Below are 22,106 nucleotides of genomic sequence, written 5' to 3' on the forward strand. Positions count from 1 at the left end.
TTTACCGTATGTGTAATTTTACAGGAAAATAATCAACGACAGCACATCATGTCGTGTTGTATTTCCTTGTATATAAAGTTAGTTAAAAAGTTGGTCCATGTTTTAACCTCCCTTATATCATTACTCCTTTACCAGCGTCTCTTTTTAAATTATAAACTCCTGTGTCAAGAAGAGTTTTTCAACAGTGAAAAACTTAAGCCTGGATTAATTTTGTTTTAAACTATGCACACACATACATTAAATGATTGCAAGATGCCTTCTATTACAGAATGTTGTGTTTCTTTTGCATTTTACTTGTGCACACCGTCAGAACACTTCACATCCACATGGTGCGTTACTGGAGTAATGTATACTACCATGACTAAGCAAGGACGCATCTCAGATCACAAAATACTTATCAAATACCAAGACTAACTAAATTTCTGATTACAGTTAGTTTTAACCATTTACACCTGTGGAAAAGTCTGTTGTCAGGTATAAACCAGGTCATGCTGACTATTACAAAGTCGTGGCACTGAAGACTCATATAAAGAGTCTTATACTTATATAAAATAGTTTTCAAGATACATATCGTTAAAATATTTAGCAAAATTATGTTGCTAATGTATCTTAATTGCTCACACTGATTCTGGCGTTATTCCATCACAATACTTTTACGTGGCTAAAAGTACCAGACTCAATGTTTTAGCTTTGAAAATCTTAATTTAAACATGTGGTCTAATGAATAATGTAAAGTTATAACTTAAAAAAAATACTAATTCACTGTTTATATATATTTTGGGTCATGGATTGTTCGTTCAAAGTGATCCCATGAGTCAATATTACTGAAAATAAAGAAATAAAATCTATTTTCTTTTGATCTTTAGTTCAGTGAGATGATTGAACTTGCATATTTAACAAAAGAATTCTGGAATATTCCAAACACTTCACAGGGGTGACGACTGTATTCAGGTAACATTCATTTAAAAAATGTCATTGTTGCCTGCTACTTTGGATTGATTTAGAATAATTTGATCTATTTGAATTATTATTCTTTTGTCCTGTAGATACAGTAAGTTGTTAATGTTTTTTAAAAACATTTAGATATCAATTTAAAATGCCTAATCCTACTAAGGCTGTTGGGATATTAAGACACATTTCCTACGTTTACATGTAAGAATTTGACAGATGCTCTCATCTAGAGCTCTTATCATTAAATACAGTATGTCCTTATGCTGGTTTATTAGGTTACTAGCCAGAAGTACCATCAATCAAACACTGTTGAAAAAAATTATTTACATTCAAACCATGTTCTTTTTCTTTTACTTTGCTTACTTTTGTAAATGCAGAGATTACAATGTAATATCAGAGACGCCCAACTGGAGCGCTTTCATCTTAAATAATAATAAGGGTACACAAACTTTTGCTCTGAATGTGCAGGTTGAAGGGATAAAGTTACAATAGATGTCCTAATACAACCGGGATGGTGTATTTTAGAAACAAAAACATGCAAGTGTTGATTATAATGTGTGTACTGAAAGGCTCTGTGTGTGTGTAGGTGTGTGTGTGTGTGTGTGTGTGTGTGTGTGTGTTTGTGTGATCACGAGGCTGTGTTTAAGACCTAGGCTGTCTGAGTATCACAGTGAGGCGGAGGTGAGTAAATATTTACAGCTGTGTGGCAGGACACTTGACGGAAGGTTCCCAGGACTGCAGGACGTTAAACAAGTTAAACACACTAGGAACTCCCTGCTTATAAACAGATAGCAAGGCCTACAGTACTCCCTCTCTCACACGCACGCATGCACACACACACACACACACACACACCTCAAGGCATTACGACATGCAGACAGCATTCCCTCTTGCATGAATAAGCACAATGCATGAACACACCTGCAAATCTCACATACACACACACACATACACATATATAGACACACACCTTTTTTCCAAAACAGCAAAGAAAGAAAGAAAGAAAAAAAGAAAGGCAGCAAGCTAGAAAGGCGACTCTAAAGTCAGCATTCATCCAGCTGGAAATAGTGACGAGGAACCAAAAAAAAAAAAAGGATTCAAATCGGAGTTTTCCGATTGAAATCATAAAGGTCATGTTGGGACTGATATGAGGGTGTGTGTGTGTGTGGGGGGGGGGGGGGTGCTGATAAATGAGGGAAAAGGGAGGGGAGAAGGAAAGAAAACAATGTACTCATTCTCAGAACTTTTTTTTTCTCAATTCTGCCTCTCAGATAAAAATCAGAAAGAAGAAAAATAATGAATTTCGCTTTTAAAAAATGTGTTTATGAAGGATCAGGAGCTGCCAGCACAAAGTCTAAGTGTACCTTTGAAGGTGGAAAAAAAACTGATTTGGTCAATAATTTACATGCACTTTGGATCTGATTGACAGTTAACAGTACGTATACATTTAACCCAATTTTCACTATGAGGTGCAGCATAAATTATAAAAGATTCTTAAGTAATACTGAATAACATGCATATAATCTATACTTTGCGTAATCCTTCTCGCTTGCCTGGATCCTCGCTAGCACTATTGATCTGAGGGTACTGGCCGGGAGTCAGGTGCAGAGTTTTTGTGTTTGCAAACTGTATATAATGCGATCTGTCTTCGAGCTTCGCTTCCAAACACCGATCGTTTTTCCTCAACCTGGATGTATTAAGAAAAATAAGCGATATCGTATGTGCTTAATTGCCTAATTACGTATTATTCGGCTCAAAATGGACTCATAGCGCCACTGATAATGTGTTTACTGACGGTAGCCTTACCTGGGGGTTACGCTGAGGATTAAAAGCAGTTTGTGTCAGCAGGCATAACATACGAGCAAGAGTCTGGCGTTTAAACCATGAAGCTTTGGGTCACGCTGAAGATTAAAATGTCAACATGATTAGAAAATCTTTTTTCTTTACCGTTTTAGAAGGGCAGCGATTTGTACAGAATTTTTTTTTTTTTCTAGGATTTTAATAAACCAATACTTCAGCAGTGGCGTATTGGTTAGCACTGTGGCCTCACACCTCCAGCGTCAAGGGTTCGATTCACAGGTCTGTGTGTGTGGAGTGTACATGTTCTCCCCATCCAGGTATTACATGTAGAGGACATGCAGATTAGGCAAATTGGCATCCCCAAATTGTCTGTAGTGTGCAAATAAGTCTGTGTATATGTGCAAGTGCGCCCTGCAGTGGATTGGCACCCTATCCAGGGTGTACCGCGTCTCATGCAATAAAGTCCCCTGGGATAACTCCAGGCTTCTTGTGACCTTGTACGTGATAAGCCTTATAGAAAATAACTGAATGAATGATTCTTGAGCTCAGTAACTACAACATGACATTATCATAATAGATTATGAATTCATCTGTCACGACTTATTTGTCACCAAATTCTGCTTCAAAAAAGCTTTCAACACCATTTTTTGTTAGTAATTATGTAAATTTTTACATAATTACATAAAAGGCTTGATTTGATTAACTGTAATCAATCCAAATTGAGGGGGGGGGAAGCCAAATAAATATGCATTGGCTGGAACACACTCAAACACACACACTCAGATGCTAAATGCAACATTGATTTGATTGTGTTTGGAATCGACAAAATTTCTAACTTTTTTTTTTTTTTTCAAAATATTTGGAGTCTGGATTAATTTGTTATTCCTGAAATCAGTGAATCAACTCATTTGTGATCACCCTTGAACCAGAAGAAGGATGGTGTACACACAACAAAGATATAAAAAAAACAACAACAACAACAATCTCTTTATAACATAAATAATAATGAAATATGCCATTGCTATTTTATTATTATTGGATTGATTTTGTTTTTATCCATTTTTTTTGTGTGTATCTTCCCTTTTGTCAGCAAGTTGATTTTCCTTTATAAACAGAGACCACAAATAGTGTCGACCCTGAACGCTGTTAGTGTTTCATCATCCAGGTGTACACACAGCGTCTCAGCGACACTGGCAATGCGTCAAAGCCCGTGCAGCCAACATGGCAGCCTGGTTGGGAGTTGCCAAGCCTGTAAGAGCAACCTGTCTGTGCTCCAAAAATAGAGAGCTGATAAAAACACAACTGAGAACAGGGGGAGAGGTCTTAGAGGTGGAATGTCAAACTGGAACAAATACAGCAGCTTGGCCATATAAAGGTGAATTCAGGCAAGAACAGCGGGAAAGAATTGGGCTAAAAACAGACCTAACGATTACAATTTTTCACAGTTACCCCATGCTTTAAAATCATTCCAGACATCATCTTATTGTCCCTTCAACCTTAACAAGAGGTCTTGACTTACCCTACACACGGACATCTGATTGGTCGTAAGGGTTCCTGTTTTGTCAGAGCAAATGACTGAGGTGCACCCCAGGGTCTCGACAGAAGGCAGCGAGCGCACTATGGCGTTCTTCTTGGCCATGCGGCGTGTCCCCAGGGCCAGGCAGGTGGTGATGACGGCGGGAAGACCCTCAGGGATGGCGGCCACGGCCAGGGCCACGGCGATCTTGAAGTAGTAGATGGCGCCGCGGAACCAGGAGCCTCCGTGCACGGGGTCGCTGAAGTGGCCGATGTTGATGAGCCAAACTGCGATGCAGATGAGAGAGATGACTTTGGAGAGCTGCTGGCCAAACTCGTCCAGTTTCTGCTGCAGCGGCGTCCTCTCTTGCTCCGTGCTCACCATCTGGTTACGGATCTTGCCGATCTCAGTGGAGACGCCGGTGCAGACCACGACGCCGATGGCTCGGCCCGCAGCAATGTTGGTGCCCTAAAAAAAAAAATGCAACAGAAAAGAACTGTTTTTTTTTTTTTTCATTCTACTGGACCTACACATACACACTCACACTGCTAAAAAATATCTCTCTCCCAGTTCCCAGCCAGTCTTTATAGGATGGTAGGGAAATGTCAGCCATTTCAAACATACACTCGCATACACTCATTTTACTTCATGCAGCTTGGAAACTCCTTTGGCCGTAATGTCGTTAGACATTTTTTCCCCCAGTGGACCACATTTATTAAAGGAATGATGTGTTGGAAAATGCATAAAAGCCTACTCTGAAAAGCATACACCACAAGTGCAATTTTCTAAACTAAACAGAGGCGTACTCAAAGTGATTCTGCGGCTCTGAGTGATTAAAGCGCTTCAAAAGGTGTGCCCTCAACTATAAATAATCCAAATAGAATGTAAGTGAACTGAGAATGGAAAAATGCAATCCTGGGTCAAGCCTGTGACAGGACCAGCAAAGCGGGACAAGAAGGAACACTTACAGTAAGTCTTGTATTATTATGACATCCTAATGCTTTTTTTTCCCACAAACACAAATGAGATGGAAAAAGAAGGGGAAAGATGGAAAGTGAGTGACTTTGCAGAAAGTGAGTAAAATGCAGTTGTATTGTGCAAGAGATCAAAGTTTTATACTGGAAAAAAAAGTCCTGAACTTGATTCTCACTTAAAAGTGAAAATGAGATGTAAAGTAGAACAAACGTTCTGCCTTTTTTAATGCAATTTATAAATATCAAAACTGTAAGAGAAAATCAGTAAATAGTTCAAGGAAATAGTAATAATGCTGCATCTGAAGACATCTACAAACACAAACATGCGTGCATGTACATGCAACAGGAAGGAAGTACTTACAGAAAATAACATGTTCTTCTTATCTTGATTGACTGCTCGTGGATCAGGCACTGGGTCAGTATGTTTGATGACAGATACCGACTCACCTGTTAGAAACACGCACACATATATACACATACATTAAGCACTGAACATTGGTGCGCGTCCTCAGTATTTAAACGAAACCACACAATAATCTGGTTTGTATGCTGTATATAAGTGGCAGCTAAGTGCGGCTTTTTCGAGTACAGTACCGGTAAGGATGGACTGGTCAACTCGGAGAGTTGTGGATTTTATAGAGACGATTCGGATATCAGCAGGCACCTTGTCTCCAACTGGAAAAGTAATAAATGCATACATATATCACAATGAAGAGGAGTTACTATTCAAGTCACAAAACTGTCAGAGCTACTTAATGGTTCATAGGAAAATAATTGTAAGTATTAAAAACGGTTAAAAATAATTGTGATGCTAAAGTTACCCAATCTTAGTTTTAGGCTAGGACAGCCCATTCCAACGTTTTACTTATTAAATACTATAACAATTTGCAAATAGTTACACATTTTAATTAATTAACTAACTAGAAGTTGTATCTTTTACCAGTTATAGTTGCAGTTAAAAGTGAACCTACCTACTGTTCCCTCACCAATTTTTTTTTATTATTAAGACTTTTTTTTTTTTTTTTTTTAAGCTGGTCATGTTATCAAGAAACTTGACAATGCAAAACCTTCTGTCTTGAAGACAGGGATCCCACAGAGTGATACAGAGTGCAGATAATGTAAATATAATTCTCCTTACAAAAAACTTTCACCACACTTATTATACCGTTTTCTCTGATAATAGGGGCATATTATGTATGTACAATCCACTTTTGAATCAATTTTAGACATTCGGATATATGCAAAAACATCTAAAAAATGTCATTAATGTGACCTCATATAAGAAGAGCCCATCCCAGAGCTAATAAGTATTAGCTTATTTACACAGACAGTGAAACTGCGTTTGTGAAGAAGGAGTGAAATAACGGGACTTTGAGGTACAAAAAAATAAAGAGTATATTTTACAGGTGTTAGTATTTCAGCTGAGACCTGTTTTAGTAATAAAACAGTAAAATATGGGACCTTTAAATAAGCACATAGTTTTGAATCTGTTGATTATTAGCCTTAGATTAAGGTGGAAGACTAATGTGTCTGCTTTACAAGCCTCTAAAGGATCTGTTACTATTGAAAAGCTAACGTTTTACAACAAGCACGTTAATATAAACCTGTATACTGTATACGACCAGAACAATTGCCAGAAAAACCTTCTGATTCAACAGATTTAATAAATAATTACCAGAATTAATCAGCAGCAAAAGGAGAAAGTGTCTTTTGCAACTATTTTTTATATATAAACATTACTGATGTTCTCCAAGAACAGATTTAGTAACAGTAATGCAAAGCAGCGGCTTGTGTAAAACACGACGGGAACCAAACACCACTCTAGACATGTACCCAACATGCCCTTAGCTGTTCAATTTCAAGCTGATATGAACTGAGACACTTTATAGGATCAATAATATGCCCAAGCACTACATCAAGAAGGACAAAAAGGGTATCCAGTTTTCAAACGAGGAAAACAGGCGATAAAGGTAATTAACAATGCTGTCTGGAACACAAACACGGTCAATACCTTTTTCAAACAGACCTACACTATCAAGTTTATTAAAATCAGAGGGTCCTACATCAGTTTCAAAAACTACTACCGACTCCCTAGTGTACGTCTACAAAGTGTCCCCTGGTACAAATGTTGACTAAGGCTAGGTTTTCTTTATGTGCAATAATATCTGTCAAGATAAGCCCTCTTATCTTACATCCTGCTTCAGCACCCTTCCGGTAACAAGTTTTTTTTTTTTTACATTTAATCCCTCATGCTGAAAAACAACACGGAATCCATAAACAGCAAATTAACCTCTTGATAACCTGTCCTTACAAGTTAGAGAGTCGGCTCGTTAAAAGCATTTTCTCTGATATATTTGGAAACATTTTAATGATGCGTAGCCTTGTGACTAGGCGTGTCAAATGTGTGTTCATTACCAGCCTTCTGATCTTGTGCTGACGTTGGGTCGGCAAAACAATGTTTTAGATGCTTCAGGACGAATAAGGTGGACTGAGACGTGTGATGGTGCAAGCCTGAACAGATTTTTTTGTTTTTGCTCTCCTACTGTATTTTGGGCAAATATGCCAAAAAATAATAATTTGAGGAATCATGCATCATTGATGCCAACTAGTAAGCGGGAATTCCAGGGAAGCCTGGGACGCATGCCAGGAGGGGTGGTATTCCATGTGGTCGGTGAAGGATGGATTCCTTAACTACTCTTAAAGTAATAGCAAAGTGAGAATTAAATGCTTGGATGAAAGAATTGACGTGAATGCCAGCGCTTCACAAAGACACAGCTTAACATGCCTGACGCGACCTCCTCTCCCACTCGAAACATCTCACTCCTACTCGTAATGCTCCATGTCGAAGACTTGTGTAATGCCACTGTTACACAAACCACCCATCTCTTCAAATGGAATCTATTCACCCTCCTCTCCGTTTCTCGGTCCTCACCCACATATGTCAATCACCCCTTCTCTGTCATGTTCTGGTTGCATTTATTGGCTGGTCTAGGTGGGTGTAGTAAGCAGAATGGGTGAGAACTCAGGCCTAGTCCATCCCTCAAATAATCTTGCATGTTTTCTCAGTCATTCCAGTCTCTGTAAATGCATACTGTACTTCTTCATCTTGTGTTATGTCATCTTGCCACATTTTCATTTTAGACTGCCCCTGTCTTTCTTCCCACCACGGATGGCTTCAAAACCATCATCTAAATGCTAGGATGACCAGCTCCACTTAGACGACTTTCGCATATGCAGTACAGTAGTAAAAAAACAACACAAAACTGAGCCAAGCAAGCACAGTCACAATGCTACTTCATGAGAAAGTTTATATTGAGAAGGCAAGATGTCAAATGCAGAAGTTGAGAAAACTTCTTGCAAGAAAACAATGTTTTTCTTCTATTATCGACCATCTTGGCTTGGTACCCAAATATAGCATCCTGTTCTTGGCTAAAAAGAGTGAAATTCAATTCTAGTCTCACACACTCTAACATGTTGTCTGACCATCTTTGATCATGTGGTGGCAAATTAATGTGTGAAAATCCTTAGAGGACCACTCTTTCACAATTTAAGTCCTGGAAAATTTCCATACCATTAGCGAAGTAAAGTTTATTGATGTGATATACTCAATACATTCAGTACAATCAGGTCATCAGCTGACTTTACTGTATGCCATCTTCACATTATCTTGTTGAACCGAGCAAGATCACAACACTTCTCCAGAAGCTTGTACAGTGGCCAATATGTACAATTGCTATGTCGCTAATGTAAGTACATATGACGCACTTCCCTTCAAAGCACTTGCTCCAAAGTCCAATCTCCATGTTCCTCAGCAAATAGTCCACGACAAGTGGTTTTATTATGGACACACAGATGTGTAGTCTCATTACTGTAATTGTGTGTGAAATCTGTTAAACATGGCTGTAATTTTTACTGTGGAATTTTTGCATTGCATGTCACTTAAATGCTTGATTAAGGCTTTGTTAGATGCAGCTCAATCATTTGAGCTAGTGGCATACTGTAGTTTCCGAAATGCATGGCTGTTAATCATCAATTTCAGTCAAATGGCCTCTGTGTATTAAAGTTAATAGGCCCTCACATAGTGACAAAAAAAAAAAAAAAAAAACAGCTGATGGTCAGTTAGACAAGCATGACCCCTGTTCTCCAGGGAATCTTGTATAATTTGACTAGTAGGACTATACTCATCTATACACACAAACCTTATAAAGAGTAACCAAACCTCTGAACGCTCATAAAACAACCAAACAACTGTTCCAAAGGAGTGAAAATGACAGAAAACATTTCTCCAAGCTTTCCATGTCTGCTGGACCAACAGAAATCCCCCAGCTTCTTCTTGAGGCCTGTAATGGACAAGTTTTCCATGTGAGAAAGAGCCAGGGGAAAGTTCCACTCTGGACTTCCACTGTTACCCCAACGCGAGGGCCGGTTGGAAACTAACGTGCAAATTGATTTATGCTCACCAAGTTGCGCTTTTCAAAAATAGCCGTGGCGGTTTCCAGTACCCCCTGCTTAGACCGAGACCCACGTGTGCCAAAGGTTCCGTTGAAAGTGGCGCATGCCTGCAAATTATCCTGAGCAGAAACGCAGGAGGTGGGCAACGGACAAATCAGGGAGACATAAATGTGTACGTGAGGCTTGATTTTTTCCACCCAGTCGCCATTTGTTTTGCCATTCGATTCCTCCTTCTTGTTTTAGTAACCCATTTGTATTGGTGCTGCCTTTTGGAACTTCCACAACTATTTTTTTTCCCCTTTTCCACATCTATTTTTTATTCAAAATCTTTGTTTTTGTACTCCCTGGGATGCAAAATGTGGTATTCTTCGCTTTTGTTTTAGTGCCTGGTTAGTGACTGTACTGTATATTTGTGTATTTTTCTTTTAATGGCTGCTAAGCAACAACATTATGTCAGGGTTTGATAAAGAGACAGAGGCATTTAAGCTGACAGTCCTGGCAACACCTTCATCTCTGGCAGCTCCCACACAACCGTACCCCACCACGCCACCCAAACACACTCACTGTTGTTTCAGTACATGTGTAAGGTGCTTTCATGGACATAACAGTTACTTGCATTAATATTTATGCCATACTAGAATTTAATCCCTTATTTTAATCTCAGTTTATTATAGTTATTTGTCTTGTCCTTACAAGGTCAAAACATATTCCTCACTCACTCACTCACTCACTCAATGACCTTCTGATCTATTACACAACATGAGGCTTACCCACTTGCTGCCTACTATACTCAGAATAAGCTCATCTGAAGCTATGACATGATCTTCAGAACCCTTGTCTGCACAAACACCAAGTAAAAAGATGTATAATGGCTGGAGAACCCTTGAGGACGATATAACAAGCATTTGGGGCATCAGTGATGAGGAGTATATGTGTGTGTATATTTGTGTGGGAGCTCAGCCTATGGAATGCAGACTTGTCTCAGCAGGGACCTGAGGACAAAGAGCGGCTTGTTCCCGCCTCACTGGGACAGGTAACATAATCCATTTTCACTTTCGCTCCCTCTTTACTTATCCCATCGTTCATTCTCTCCTCACTATTAGCTGTGCTTTTTGCTCCTCTCTCCTTCCCAGTCTACAATCTCTCTTTCTCTCCCTCTCTCACATCAGTCTGGCTCAGATGTCACATCAGTATCCTAACTTGCCCCCTCTCCGCTTTTTATTTTCCCTACATACTCATTCATTCCACCCACCTCAGGCTTGGTGCTCTCGGTTTATCTCATATTCTCAGTCACAAGAAGAGCAGTTAGGTTTGGATAACGCTAAATATTGTGCCAGTGCCAGCATTAGCCTTACTGAATTTCATTATGTTAGAAAATGCATGCAATATGCCATGGAGTAATACTATTTTTTTCTGGTTAAACAGTAATTTCGCCTTACAAAATTTAAATTTTTTCAAATAATCACTTTGAATCAAGTAGAAACAAAATCAAAAAGACTGTTGAGCACCATGTAAAATATAATTTCCTATAATCTTGAACACAGGTTCCCAAGTCTGAAGTAACAAAGAGGACCTGTGAGAAAGGTATTTTTAATCAGAATGAGAGGGGTGTAAACCTTTGATAATCTATTCAACAGGAAATTATGAACACTCGAGCTGATCGTGTCTCTCCTGTTAGAATAAATTTATTTTTTTTGCGCATGTGTGCGAGTTTACAGGAGGGTGAATGAAGAGGTTTAGTGTTCTTGATGAGGTTTTAAGGTCCTCTTGGACTCTCCTCCTGTTTAAAAATGGCAAGTGCAGTATGTGCTTCAGAGATGGTTGCTTAATTAGAAAGAACAGCAGAAATGCTGAACAAATACTCTATTGGGATACAAATATTAGGAACAAACATTGTTCCTATGACGCGATAGGGATTCGTCTTGGACAGTTTTCTTTATAGGATGAATTGAATTTGCCTTAAAGTTGGATAAAAACCTGGACAAGGTGGATGGAATCATTTCCTTTTACATGAAAATTATGAATATAAAATAGATGGATGGAATAAAATGTCAAAAAAGTTATGTCCTAATAAAAACTTGTACGTGTGTTAAAGCACATCTTATTGGATCAGTGTTCATGTGATCAGTCAAGCTGGAATCTCTAGTCATAAGGATTTCCACTGGACTGGAGGAACACTGTCAAAGTAACTAAAGCTAGTGATCATATTTTTTCCCCATTCTAATGACTGATGAAACTAGAGCTCTTCACCAGCATGTACATGATGTTATGCATTGTGCTGCTGCCACATGATTGGCTAATTGGATCCCTGCATTAATGAGCCGTATGCTGTAGTGTACAGGTCACATCTGTAGGGTTGCTCATTCGAATCTCGTCCCCAAGTTGAATGCATGACGTTAACGTTTTCTTTCCATGCTTAGACGGTTTCCTCTGGGTAGTTTGGTTTCCTCCATTTAAAGATTGGAAGACTGTAATGTCCTGGGCTCATCATGCCCCTCCCCATGGCCATATACATGATCAACAATCTAGACAATAGGTGGACAGACATAGTAAATGACTTTCTAAATGAGAGATCTCTTATTTTAATGATATGTCTATTATGTCCAAGTGGTGAGTTATAAAACCAAGAAGAGTGGTGAGAAAATGGTCACAAACCAAACTCGACAGTCTAAAATAATAAACAGTGTTGAAACACAGGAGGAAGTAATGAGAAGTAGTGTGACAGAAGAATCACAGAAAACCTACTGCAACTCCTCTGCAAAATCCAAAAGCAAATGTTCCCTGTTTAACTGATGCCTATTGTGTGCTTAAGGAGACACTTGGGTGTCCCACTGTATAATATACCCATCCTGTACATGGTGCCCATTCACTGAAAAGCACACAAATTTTTTTTTCAGCTTCATTCAGCAGACAACTGTTGTTGCTATGAATGAGAGCCAGAAACCCTGCGCAATCTCTCTCTTTCACCCCCCTCCCGATGTTGGATTCATTCCGTCTCCCCTGTTCTCTCACTCCTCTCCTCTCCTTTCCTCGCCCACGCGAACTGAACATCATTAGCAAGTCAGGATTACAGAAACAGACACTAATTATTTTAATGACAAGACCCGGTATATACTGTACATGATTTGTGTGCATATGTGAACGTGGGGCATCAGTGATGAGGAGTGTATGTGTGTTGTGTGCGCAGGTCTATTTTATTTTTAGATAAAAAATTTTAAATGGTGTGTTGTGTATGTGTTTGTTTGTGTGTGTGCATGTGTGCATGTCAATAGGGACTTTTTCTGAAGCCTGGGTGGCAAACAGCTTGTGGCATCCAGGTGGTAGTTATTACGACGTGACCATATGGGGAAAACAGGAGGGTGCAGGCTGGACATACAGTACACACACACACACACACACACACACACTTGTCTTACTACACTGCAGCTGATATTATAATCAGCGCACCTAATGACTTCAATGCTATACCAAAACCAGTTAAGATTACCAGTTAAATTACAAGGGCAAAAAAAGCTAGCACATCTCAGCCCTCTAACACCATGGAGCTCAAAATGTTGAGTTGGCAAAATAAAGTCAATAAAAAAAAACAAATGCAACAAATGCATAAAAAAAAACACTTAAATACCGTGCCTATTTATTATTTGTTTGTGATGGGGTCTGTGATTTCCTTTTTTTTTTGAGGACTGTAAACATTCCGATTGGATGCTTACCTGCCACCTCCACGATGTCCCCTGGCACAATTTCCCGAGCCTTGATTCTCTGCACGGCCTTGCGGTTCATGCGGTACACTTTGCCCATTTCTGGCTCGTACTCTTTTAGAGCTTCGATTGCATTCTCCGCATTACGTTCCTGCAATGGCATATAACGCCCCAACACACCCACACAGACACACACAGACACACACACACAGACACCCACACACATTAAGCTCAGCCTCTTCATGCTGAGCTTCACTATCAACACATCTTACAGTTCTGGTGTAACATTAACATTAAGCTCAACACCTCTCAGCTGCCTTGTAAACACACAGGCAACAGGATAACATGGAAGGATCTATAATGTGGAACTTCTTGAGCATAAGGAGAAAAAACATCAATGAATTTTGGAGAGAAATAAAGGACCTATGTAATAAAATAAGACCATTTAACTATTTGCTGATTTATCTAACCGTAAAAGACTCATCTGCCGGTGATCAGAGTGAAATACTCTGTACGACAATATCTTAATTTTCAACTAATACAGTACTTGTAATTTTTCTGTGAAACTTCAACATCGCATTACTTTCAAACTAGTCTCCATGCATCGACTTTACACCTCAACTTTGGATGAATTATTACCACAATCCACTTGTACAGTATATCAGGCTGCAGGTCTGTATCCACCTCCATGAGCATATTTATGCTTAGTGAAATGAAAAGTGCCTGCATAATGATGCTCAGTTTTATTGTACGCTGACATTTAAACTCGCACAAGAGAAGGACGGCCCTTATTTATTAGCTCAGTTTCCTTTGTCCAGGAGTTCATCACTAACAAACAGTCTCGATTATTCATTCACAAACACACACACACACACACACAGTATATACACACACCTGCCAAACTCCAATGACTGCATTGGCAACCAGGATGAGCAGGATGACTATAGGCTCCACAAAGGCTGTAGTGGACTCCTCGCCATCCTCGAACAGTGCCAGCACCTAAAGAGAGAAAGAACAATTCATACATCAAACTCATCCAGGCAGCAATCCATGTTTCATAATATATTTTATCCTGCCTTTTAGACTGTGTATCTCAAAGAGAGTGTCTTGAGTGATAGTAAGTAATATCTTCCTCTTTTAAGGCAAAACAGCAAATGTATTTACATAGTAGCATTTATAAGCATTAAAGATGGACAACTGATACAGCTCATTAGCATATAGGTCTGATTTTATGATAGGCGTGATAATTTGCACGCAGTCAGCACAAACACACATGTGCAAATGAAGCCTGTCAGAGTTATACTGTACCACCTCCTGGTTAATGTGATCAACCCTTAGTCTGGATTAAGCACTAACAGTTGAAAAAAGCACTGATACATGACAGTTGTATAGCCATTGGTGCCATAAAATTGTATTTATTTATTTATCCATTCATTTATTTATTGCTTCAGTATATCATGGCACTTTTTTTGACATCTTTATTGTTTAGATTGTTCAACATTTTCGGTGGTGTTCAACTTGTTTTTATTATAAAAGTGCTACAACATTTTTTTAAAAAAGGACAACAGTTTCTACTATACAATGTAGCTCTGTTTATTTAAGAGTTATTTATTTATCTATTTATTTATGTTAAGTATTTTTCCTTGATGAAACAAAGTTTCCTTAATGAGGTAAGGTTTTACTTTAATGACTAACTAAAAGTTTAACTTCAATTATATAACTATTATATGACAGTATTTGTTATATAATACCATATATTATGTAGTATTTGTTTAGTATCTAATATATTATTAAAATGTCTATTTAAGGAGTGATGCTGGAGCCTCCCGCAGCCGGGGGCCTGGACAGAACTGATTAGCCCAGCTCTTTTACAGGGGTGGAAGGCAAGCTCACGCAAGTGGAATGAGTGGATAGCGCAGTCCTCTGAGTGTGTAACGCCACTTCCCCAACGGTGCATGAGCCAGCAGTTTAAAAAGATGTGGTTGGCTGGAAACAAGACTTGGGCCATCCTTAATGTGGAAGCCCCCTAGTGACGGGTGGAAATCGTAAATGACAAAAAAATAATAATATATTTAAAAAAATAATAATCTATCTAAGAAATATAGGTCAACTTTTATCCTCCTTATTTGAACACAATGCAAAGTTAAACATTAATGATGTTATAAAAATTACATTTAAATCACATGCAATTTTTACTATAGTAATATAATGTTTAAAATAAAGTTTAAATAAAGTTTAACTTAAATCCTGTATGTTTATCTCTACCAAAACAAGGTAAAGTTTAGGTTGATGTAACAAAATTTTACTTTAATGAAGTAAAGCTTTACTTTAATTATATACTGTAAAGTTATTTGATGATGTAATGTAAGGGTAAATGTTCAATTATCATTAATGATGTGATGTAATGTGTAACTTTAAGTATGTAATATAAAAAGTTTAATAGTTTATCCTGGATATAAAGTTAAATTTACCCTAATAAAGTAAGGTTTCACTTTAATTATTTACTGTACCATAAACTTCATATCATATTATGAAATTAAAACAGTAAAGTTTAACTTTAATGTTATAATGTAAAGGTGAAAGTTTATCTTTAATAAAACGATGTGAAGTTAAACCTTAATGATGTCATAAAGTTGAACTTTACATTTTATTATTGAAGAAAAATGTTGTTAAAGATAAACTTTAATGATGTAATATAAGAGTCAAGGTTTATCTTAAATTATACCTTATCATGATATCTTAAATGTAAAATGAAACAGTAATTATTTTATATTCTTCTAATGTAAAACAATGATCTTTAATAAAGATACATTTTAACAAGACAATGTGTTTATATTTAATGAACAATATAACGTTTACTTCTAATTATATAACAAAGTGTAACTATTATAAGGCCATCTTGTTGTTTTTAACTAATAAAAGATAAACATTAAAATGAGGGATCCTAAAAAGTACTGGTTAAAATACTCTAACAAAATTTCTTCACATGCTTGGGCACACACATTAAAAAACTGCAATATTTTCTTTTGCTATGATATTATTTCAGTACCAGTATCAATATAGTTAATGTGGTTTCTGTATCAATGCCAAACTTTGGTATAATGACTGTAACACTGGATTTCTGTAGTCTGAAGTCTGTAATTTACTGTACTGAATCAACGTCTATTATACAGCTGCTATGAAGGACTGCGTGAATGTCCGCACCTAGAGAGAATACGCATTCACTTTCTAAGAGTTACTTTCAACACATGGTACCCGTGACAGTGTACTCAGGTGCTGTGGGACACAACAAAAGCCTGTTCATTTCACACCTCCAAAAATACAGTACACCTCCCAGTACAGGAAACAGGAAAGCTGTCGTTTGCGAAACCCAGCTACATCCCGAATAACTAGAAGGTTACAAGCAACTGTGAGGATATGCTCTAATAGGGGAAATATGTAAGGGTTTGAATTGCCTTTTTGTATATCTGTTCTGACCTGTTTAGCTCTAGACTGAAGTAGCAAGCATGGGAAGACTCACAACACTATAGTTAGTTCATTACAGACCTGTGGTTTAAGCAGTCTAAGCTCAGTGTGGAATTGTGAACTGGGCTGTGAATCACATGCACGACTAAAAATGGTTTTTATTGCCTTCTGAAAATAAATGAGGATTTATTTAGTACTGAAATTCTGAGTTAATTTTTTTCTGTTTATGCTTCTTTTTAGGAACATGTTGGTCTATTTTCACTTTGGGTATTGGGTTCCTACCAATCCACAATGCATTTTACTACCAACTGATAATGATGCCAAGTATTGTCTTCTCCGCTATTTCTAATTTGAATTTCACATGAATCTGATTGCATTTTAGATTGAATAAACTGAAACAAAATTTATATTAATTATTATGTCTTGTTACAAAGAAAAACTTAATGCATAATCTAGCTTTATTAAAGCCTGGTGTCCGTGAATGCAGTTCTCATTATCTGCTAACATTTTTTATATTCATCTAAAGTTTTATTACTCCATTAAAACTTTTCATAAAAAAAGAATATTCAAGATAGATACCAGATAAAATAATGCTTTTCAGTTTTTTCCAAATTAAAATGCATGCACTCTCCATGCACATGACAATGTGATTCTTATTTGCAAAAATATCACTTTTTAAAGAAAAATCAATATCTGAACAACAGCAAAAAACATAAGGCATGATCATTTTGGCATAATACATTCTCAGTTGCAAGCAGAGTAGGCTAGCTCCTCTCAGCCTCTGCAGCACATGTCTCCGCTACGCCAGTATACTGTGTTGCTTCTCGCGTAATGACTCCTTTTATTAAAGAAGTATCATTGAAACCAAAATTTCACCAGAATCACCCCAATGCTGAGTTTTTTATCAGCTCATATTGAAATCTACCGCTTATCCTTTACAACACTTAAGATCGTTAATTTTTTTGCTCCTATTAAAACCCCATAGTAACTGCACTAGCAATTCTGTCCTGTGATCACGTCACCAGACAACCACAAACTTCTCCTAGGAATAACAAAATGCTTCAATTAGCACCAGGATCATTAAACAATCCACACTATATTTCAATATAAACACATTTAATGTGTTTCAGGTGGATTTTTTTTTCCTTTAAATGATAATTCTGCTATGCTTATTAAGGTAGTGAAAAACCACAAGTATGGGTTTGGTGTCATAAATTTATTTGTTTTTGTTTAGGGATTTATTTTTTACATTCTACAACAATACTTGGGATTTCAAAACTATTAAATAACACAAATGGAATGAAGTAATTACTTAACAACAAATCATTTGTTATTTAACAAATCTACATTTGCAAAACAACTCAAGCACCATGATGAAACTGGCTCTTATGAAAACCATACCAGAAAGTCAAGACCAAAACTTATCTCTGCTGCAGAGGAGAAGTTCATTTAGAGTTACCAGCCTCAGAAATCACCAATTAACAAACAGCACCTCAGATTAGAGCCCAACAGATCATGAGTATCAGCTGCATCTCAAAATCACCTGTTTAAAGAAGATTTTGGATGCCTTCAGCATTGCTTTACAATATAGAAAGCATTAAAAATCATGAGAAACCATGACGTTAGAAAGTGATCCCAAACTTTTGAGTGGCCAAGTTTCTTCAGAATTGTAACATAATCTAAAAACAAAATAATATCAAGTTAGAATATATCTAAAATCATGATACTAACAGAATTTAACAGAATAATAATACTCATTATAGAAGTAGGTGAAAATTACTTTTATTTCTGCCCTTCATCCTTTACCATAATCATTTATTTTCTTCTCTTTAGAATCACTAAATGCAAAGAAGCCATGTCTAAAATGCACTTTGATCAATATACTGTATGATCAATGTGTACGCAACCTCAAAATAATTCAGCTTTTCTTAAACTTAAGTAAATCCATCAGATAAAGTATGTTCAGTTCGCCCAAGGCTAGCATTTTTAAAACTTTAAAATTATTAATAAAAATCACCATCCTCGTACGAACGTAGAAGGCTATTTATACAGTATCCTTTATTAGTAAAGCTTAGAGTGTAGAGGAGCTTAGAAAGGTTCTACATGGATGCTAATTTGTTGGTTGTGCTGCATTTCCATTACTTCTTTGCTGTCACTGTCAAACACTGCTGGCACAATTACAATGGTGTTTAATAAAGTATAACTAGATATATTTTGCTGCTACTTGTACTTCCTAAAATCCAAAGATTAAGAACTTTTTCTCCCTCACTCAGCTTTTTCAAGCAGTGTTCAAATTGTGAAATTAAAGTGAAATCCAAAGCAGGAGTATTAGACACAGTAACGGTTGGAATCAAAGTTGTCAGGTCAACTAGTTAGCAACTTACAAGATGATGAGAAGCATGAAACTGGTCTGAGATGAAAAGCTAGACAGACTAAAGCACTAAAGCACTGCTGCATCACTTCTTTTAAGTTTCGCACTCAGAATTACATTAGAAAATCATATCTACAGTATTGCAAAACCTTTAAAGTTTCTAAAAGTCTTAGTGTTCTCCAAGGTAATCTGCTGAAGCTACTCAGCTGTTTTCTGCAGACTCCAAAGAGGTATAAACTAAGCTACAAACCTTTTTTGTTGGAAACATTTAGATGGTATTTTTAGGCTGAGAAACGCAGACTGCAGCAATCAGCTTTTTCACTATGCATACATTTATTCTCTCTGTTACTCTTTTCTTCTCATCCTTCTAACCTTCTAAAACCATTTATCCACAGTGGATTCAAAGCTCAGCCTCCCTTCGTTATTTCATTACACCCTGACTAAAAAGGTGCCGGAGATTAAACATGGCCATGAAATATGATAAGCATTGAAGACAGAGAGGAGAAAGAATGGGGTAAAATTAAATGCACAAAGGAGGCACAGAAGTTAAACAATCACAAACAGAGCTTGTAAAAAAATGGTCAGAAAGATAAAGAGAAGGAGAAACAGGCGTGGGAATGAGGTGGCAAGATAAAGACAAAAGAAAAAGACATATTGATCACCTGATTACTAAAAGAAGGTGTTAAGTTAAAAAAAAAAAAAAAAAAAAAAATACTTTTTTAGAAATACTGTCGTTCCCAATCAATTCCCTTCTGACAGCGTGGAGGTTTATGGGCTGAATACAATACTGAAACACCGACACTAACTCTGTCCTGCTTACAGACTAAAGATTTAAACTTTGTCTTTTATTCTTAATCGGTATTTGAACATAAAGAAACTGTTGCTTCCTGTGAGCTGTTTTTTTATTTACTCCTGCTCACGAACCAAGCGAAGAAGAAAGCAAATTTCTAACCTTTTACTGCGTTTTCCAGATATTACCTACACACTCCTTTTTTCAGAGGTGACATTTGGTTCTCCTTATACAATAAATCACTTGGTTCAGTGATCAGATCTTCTGGCTTTTCCTACCCTTTATTTTTTTTTTTTTTTAAGTCTCTGTATACAATATTTGCAGTGTGTGCCATACTGATAACAAGGAAAAAAAAAAAACTTATTTACTCAAAACTCTCATGAAGGAATTCGCAAGAAGGTTAATGAATTCCATCAATAACCATCGTGAATGTGTGAAAAACACCTTTTGAAAATGGCTGTTAAATCTTTTGGGTTAAACGTGTTTGCGATTTGTGTCAGAAATCTGTTTCATTTGTTCGTTTTAAAGATTGCACTTTTTCAGTCGAGAAGGATGTGTGTTTGTGTTAACAACACACATGGATACCAGAAATCCTTCAGGAAAGCATAAATAACTGGAGTTACTGTTCTAGTTTTGGAAAGTTGGATAAAACTCCATAGAACATCTTTGTTAAGACCTTCATTTATAGCTGGCTTGTCCTAAGACCTGAACTTTTTAAGACCAAGCTTCATACTATGGGAGATCGGGCTTTATGCTCAGCTGCACCTAGACTATGGAGTGCCCTCCCAGAGTATCTGAGGACGCCACACAATGCTGATGATTTTAAATCCGGTCATAAAACGTATCTTTTTATCAGAGCTTTTGGGTTAAAATAATTTGTAGCACTTTGAAATTATTATTACTTTTACATTCGAAGCTTGAATTTGCATTTTATATTAGATTTTACACATTTACTGACCAAACTCAACACCTATTCATTAAAGGGGACTTTAAAATGGACTTTAGACAGTGAGATGGGTTGTTTGTGTGTGTGCCAGCCATAAACCTTTTTTCATTTTTCAATTAGCTAGGATTTTCCCCTAATGTGACTTCATATGAGTATACCTCCCCCAGCTTTATAGCTTACACACACACACACACACACACACACACACACACACACAGGACACACACACAGGACACAAACTTTGGGGCAACTGACACCCAAAACAAACTCAAACATTTATTAAAAAAAAAAAAAAAAAAAAAAAAAGGAATATATCAGGCATTCAAGACTCCCACTCAATTTCTACTTCTACTTTTAACTACAGAAAAACATTAGTGCTTCCCATTAAAGACGACTTCAAACCATGTGATTGTTTGGTTTTAAAGTACTACTGAAGACAGACATCTTTGTCATGTCATGACACCAAGGTTCTATGGGTCTGATTTTTTTTTTTATTGCACACGGGGTAACTCAAAACTTAAAGAAGAACTACAAGTATGGCCGTAAAGTAATAGCAGACCCTGAATGACTCATGTTAATGCGTCATGTAAATCCCTTGTAAAATTTTCGAATCTGTTGGCAGGCTAAAACTCTCAATGTTTTGCAGTGTGTTACATTTTTCTGTATGTTATTCCTCAAAGTCAGCAACCAATGGGAATACGTTGAGCAAGAGCCACAAAAATGACAGCTGATACAACAGCTGAAAAAACAGAAGGAGTGTAAGCGTGATGTTGAACCACATTATCCAAGTTATCACTTTTCTTTTTAAATGCAGGAAGCGTGTCCATTGTTGAGGTGACCTTAAAGTGTACGACGTGCTCGGCTCAGTGCACACGGTTTTACCTTAATGCGCTGTTGTGGTGTGGTATCACCCTGTTATATTTAATTACTAAGTGTTATAATAATAACACCAGGTCTGTAATGAGAAAAAAAAAAGGTTTTTCTGCTTATGATGTGCCTTGACAGCTCTAGTTTAAGAAACCATAAAATCAATATATGTTTTAAAAGCAAGCTGGTCTTCTAGGAGTACAACATAATCGTAATTAAGGTAAAATGTTCAATAAATCACCCAGCAGTAGATTGTAGACATAATTTGCTTGCCTA

At 37.2% G+C, this 22,106-nt stretch overlaps 1 protein-coding gene across 1 annotated transcript in view; it reads right to left on the bottom strand.

The window, feature by feature from the left end:
- The window catches only part of atp2a3 (ATPase sarcoplasmic/endoplasmic reticulum Ca2+ transporting 3), a 69,239-nt gene that overhangs the window by 20,825 nt on the left and 26,308 nt on the right, over positions 1–22,106 (bottom strand). The window contains exons 4-8 of the mRNA XM_053484825.1: positions 14,286–14,390; positions 13,404–13,542; positions 5,836–5,916; positions 5,603–5,688; positions 4,271–4,735 (exon numbers count right to left, since the gene is read on the bottom strand). Of these exons, the coding sequence (XP_053340800.1) occupies positions 4,271–4,735; positions 5,603–5,688; positions 5,836–5,916; positions 13,404–13,542; positions 14,286–14,390 (876 nt within the window). The remainder of the gene's footprint in view (positions 1–4,270; positions 4,736–5,602; positions 5,689–5,835; positions 5,917–13,403; positions 13,543–14,285; positions 14,391–22,106) is intronic.

The sequence above is a fragment of the Clarias gariepinus genome, chromosome 24 (genome assembly GCF_024256425.1).
Source record: "Clarias gariepinus isolate MV-2021 ecotype Netherlands chromosome 24, CGAR_prim_01v2, whole genome shotgun sequence".
Lineage (NCBI taxonomy): Eukaryota > Metazoa > Chordata > Actinopteri > Siluriformes > Clariidae > Clarias > Clarias gariepinus.